At 19.5% G+C, this 2,820-nt stretch overlaps 1 protein-coding gene across 1 annotated transcript; it reads right to left on the bottom strand.

Moving 5' to 3' along the window:
* Window positions 1-62: 62 nt before the first annotated feature.
* PGO_000590 (variable surface protein) lies at window positions 63-1,281 on the bottom strand (the record flags this gene model as incomplete). The annotated part of the gene is made up of 3 exons (XM_028690798.1): window positions 63-224; window positions 367-1,116; window positions 1,267-1,281. 3 exons carry the CDS (start codon window positions 1,279-1,281, stop codon window positions 63-65), a joined length of 927 nt encoding a protein of 308 aa, XP_028546599.1.
* Between the last annotated feature and the right edge of the window lie 1,539 nt (window positions 1,282-2,820).

The raw sequence follows: 2,820 nt of genomic DNA, 5'->3' as shown, positions 1-2,820 counted from the left end.
ATATTTTATGTAATAGTCTATTCCACATTAATTGACTTGCTATTATAGCGCTTCTTTTAAGACTAGTCTACTGAGTTATATAATATATTGTGTTTATTTTGAATTATATTTTTTTGGGACTGTTCAAATAAATTCATTAATTCGTAATGCTTTTTATTTTTTCTCTTCCACATATTTTTTAACTTTCTTTTCCTTGGTCGTAAGTATGAACCATAAGCAGTATACTGACAATTAAAAAAAAATATGATATTTCTATGATGAATGCATTAATTATATATTATATATTTATTATAAAACATATTATAAATAATTACTGAGTAAACATTTAATTAAATAAATTTATTATTAACATTATATAATATGAACATAACTATTAATATTACAAAAAAGAAAAATACCCGTACTTGTCCACGTCCCTGGAGATGCAATATCTCCCGATAATTCTTCTGCTGTTATTCTTATTTCTGGTGCTGTCATCAAGGAATTATTCAATAATTTATCGTCACATTTGTAAGGATTTTTTAACAAATAGTCATGAAAATTACTTTTAAATATATGCAGTTCTTTCTGAACAAAATTATTATAATCTTTTTTATCTTTTTCAATAATTTTCTCATATGCTTTTACACATTCTTTAACATATTGATCTTTATTTATTACAACATTAAAATATTTAAAATTTTTATATAATTTATCAAACATTTCGAATATTTCATATACAAGATGATCATCCATTAATGATACATATTCATTACATACATCAATATTTTCTAAGCCTGCATTTTTGTATGCATTCTTTATTTCTTCGTGAAGCTTAACAAACGAATTAATTTTCCTATTAGGATTTTTATACCTTACTAGACGTTTTAGTTCATAGATGAAAAAATTATAATATGGTTTTCTATCATTTTCTCTTTTATCTTTTATTTTATACAAATAAAGACCAAGATCTAGACAGACAAATGTCAAATTATTGTACCATAGTGTATTACTTGAAAAGTCTTGATTAAATTTATTGCAAGCCGCTTCCAATTTTTTTTTTACCGTAGTGTTATACATTGAATTAACACTATAATACAAATGCTGACATGTGGGAAATATATCCTTAAAAGATAACTAAAATTGAAATATGCAGTGCATATAAATGTTTTATATTTGCAGGAAAAATATTTTTGTTTGATTTTAAAAAAATGGGACAATTTAAATATATAGTAATATGAATTATATTTTTAATAATATGTACAAACATACATCAGCATTAGCTACTTGCGTTTTAAACATTATATATTCTAAGTAATCATAAAATAAAATTATATTTATTATTATAAATTATATCATCCTTTAAGAAGGAGAAATAATATTATATTGGTATTACAAGCATTATATTTATTAAATTATAAATATAATAAATGATTAATATTTTCATTTTTATATATTTAATTCTATAATATAATTTGTTATTATTACATATAAGGTTTAGTATTCATATGTAAGATTCAATCATGGAATTTTATAGTTTCAGTTTTCGGTTTTATGATTTGTGTTATTTATTTTATCATACAGAATCAAGAATTTATATATTTATATGCAGTGTCATAAAATATGTATATTACGTTTCTATTTCAGTATATATTGTAATTTACATTAATTATTTTTGAATTAATATAAAGTGTAAATGCATTATTAATATTTTCATAATAATATATATATTATTATTAGATATTTCACATTTATATTATTTCTTTTTTGGTATATAATATACGTAAATATTTTTTCAATAATAATTATTTATTATAATATATAATATTTTTAATTCTTTAATTATATGATTATATTTATACACTTAGTATAAGCGTTTTTATATTTTATTAAATGAATTGATGCAATTAATTCTTCACACATCAGATTTATTATACCATTACATTTTGATTTTTTCGTTCAACATACATTAATGTTTTATATTTTCTTCGGAGAATATATTTTTTTTTAAGCTCTAATTACAATATGTGCGCATTATTATTTCTTTAATATTTAAGGAAGAGAAATAATATGAGATATTTTTATTTACATAATAGAAGATTCTTATTTATACAAAAATACTTACATGTATATTTTTTTGTTTATATAATTCTATTATAGTGTTTCATATGAATTAAAAAATATATTTTCAAACTGGTTCATTGCAATCAATATCATTATTTATAATCATATATATACCATTCATAATTTATTATTTGTATATGTATAAATTCACTTTATTCGTAAAGTAATGATTGATACACATTGTAAAGACATACTAATTTATGGATGAAATGTTACTCGAATATAATTATATATTTCATTTTTTATTATATATTGATGTAAAAAATATATGTAAAGTGTGTTATTAGAACTATATGGATAATTTAACAGGAGGTAATATTTATTTTGATTTATAGTATAATTAGTTTTAACCCATAAATTAACGATGAAACGCAATTTCTGCAGTACAAAATAATTAATTTTATATCTAATATTTAATCATTAAGAGTACCGAAAATATTTTTTATGTATTAAAATAAAAAATAGTGCTAATTACGTATTTTTGATAAAATAATTTTTATTCTATATACATATTTTTTTCTGTATATCTATATACATTAGGGATATTTTGAATATATATATTATGCGTTGTTCAAAAAGCAAGCTTTTAATTCATTAATATATCTTCCAAAGTATTCATCAAATAATATTCTATTATAATTTATATCTTTTTTGATACATTAATTATAGCGTATATATTTTTATAAAGGAAACATATATATATAAATTCAGTACAAC

The sequence above is a fragment of the Plasmodium gonderi genome (genome assembly GCF_002157705.1).
Source record: "Plasmodium gonderi DNA, contig: Pgo-contig_51, whole genome shotgun sequence".
Lineage (NCBI taxonomy): Eukaryota > Apicomplexa > Aconoidasida > Haemosporida > Plasmodiidae > Plasmodium > Plasmodium gonderi.
The sequence above is the reverse complement of the archived record's forward strand: the minus strand, read 5'-3'. Positions and strand labels throughout refer to the sequence as shown.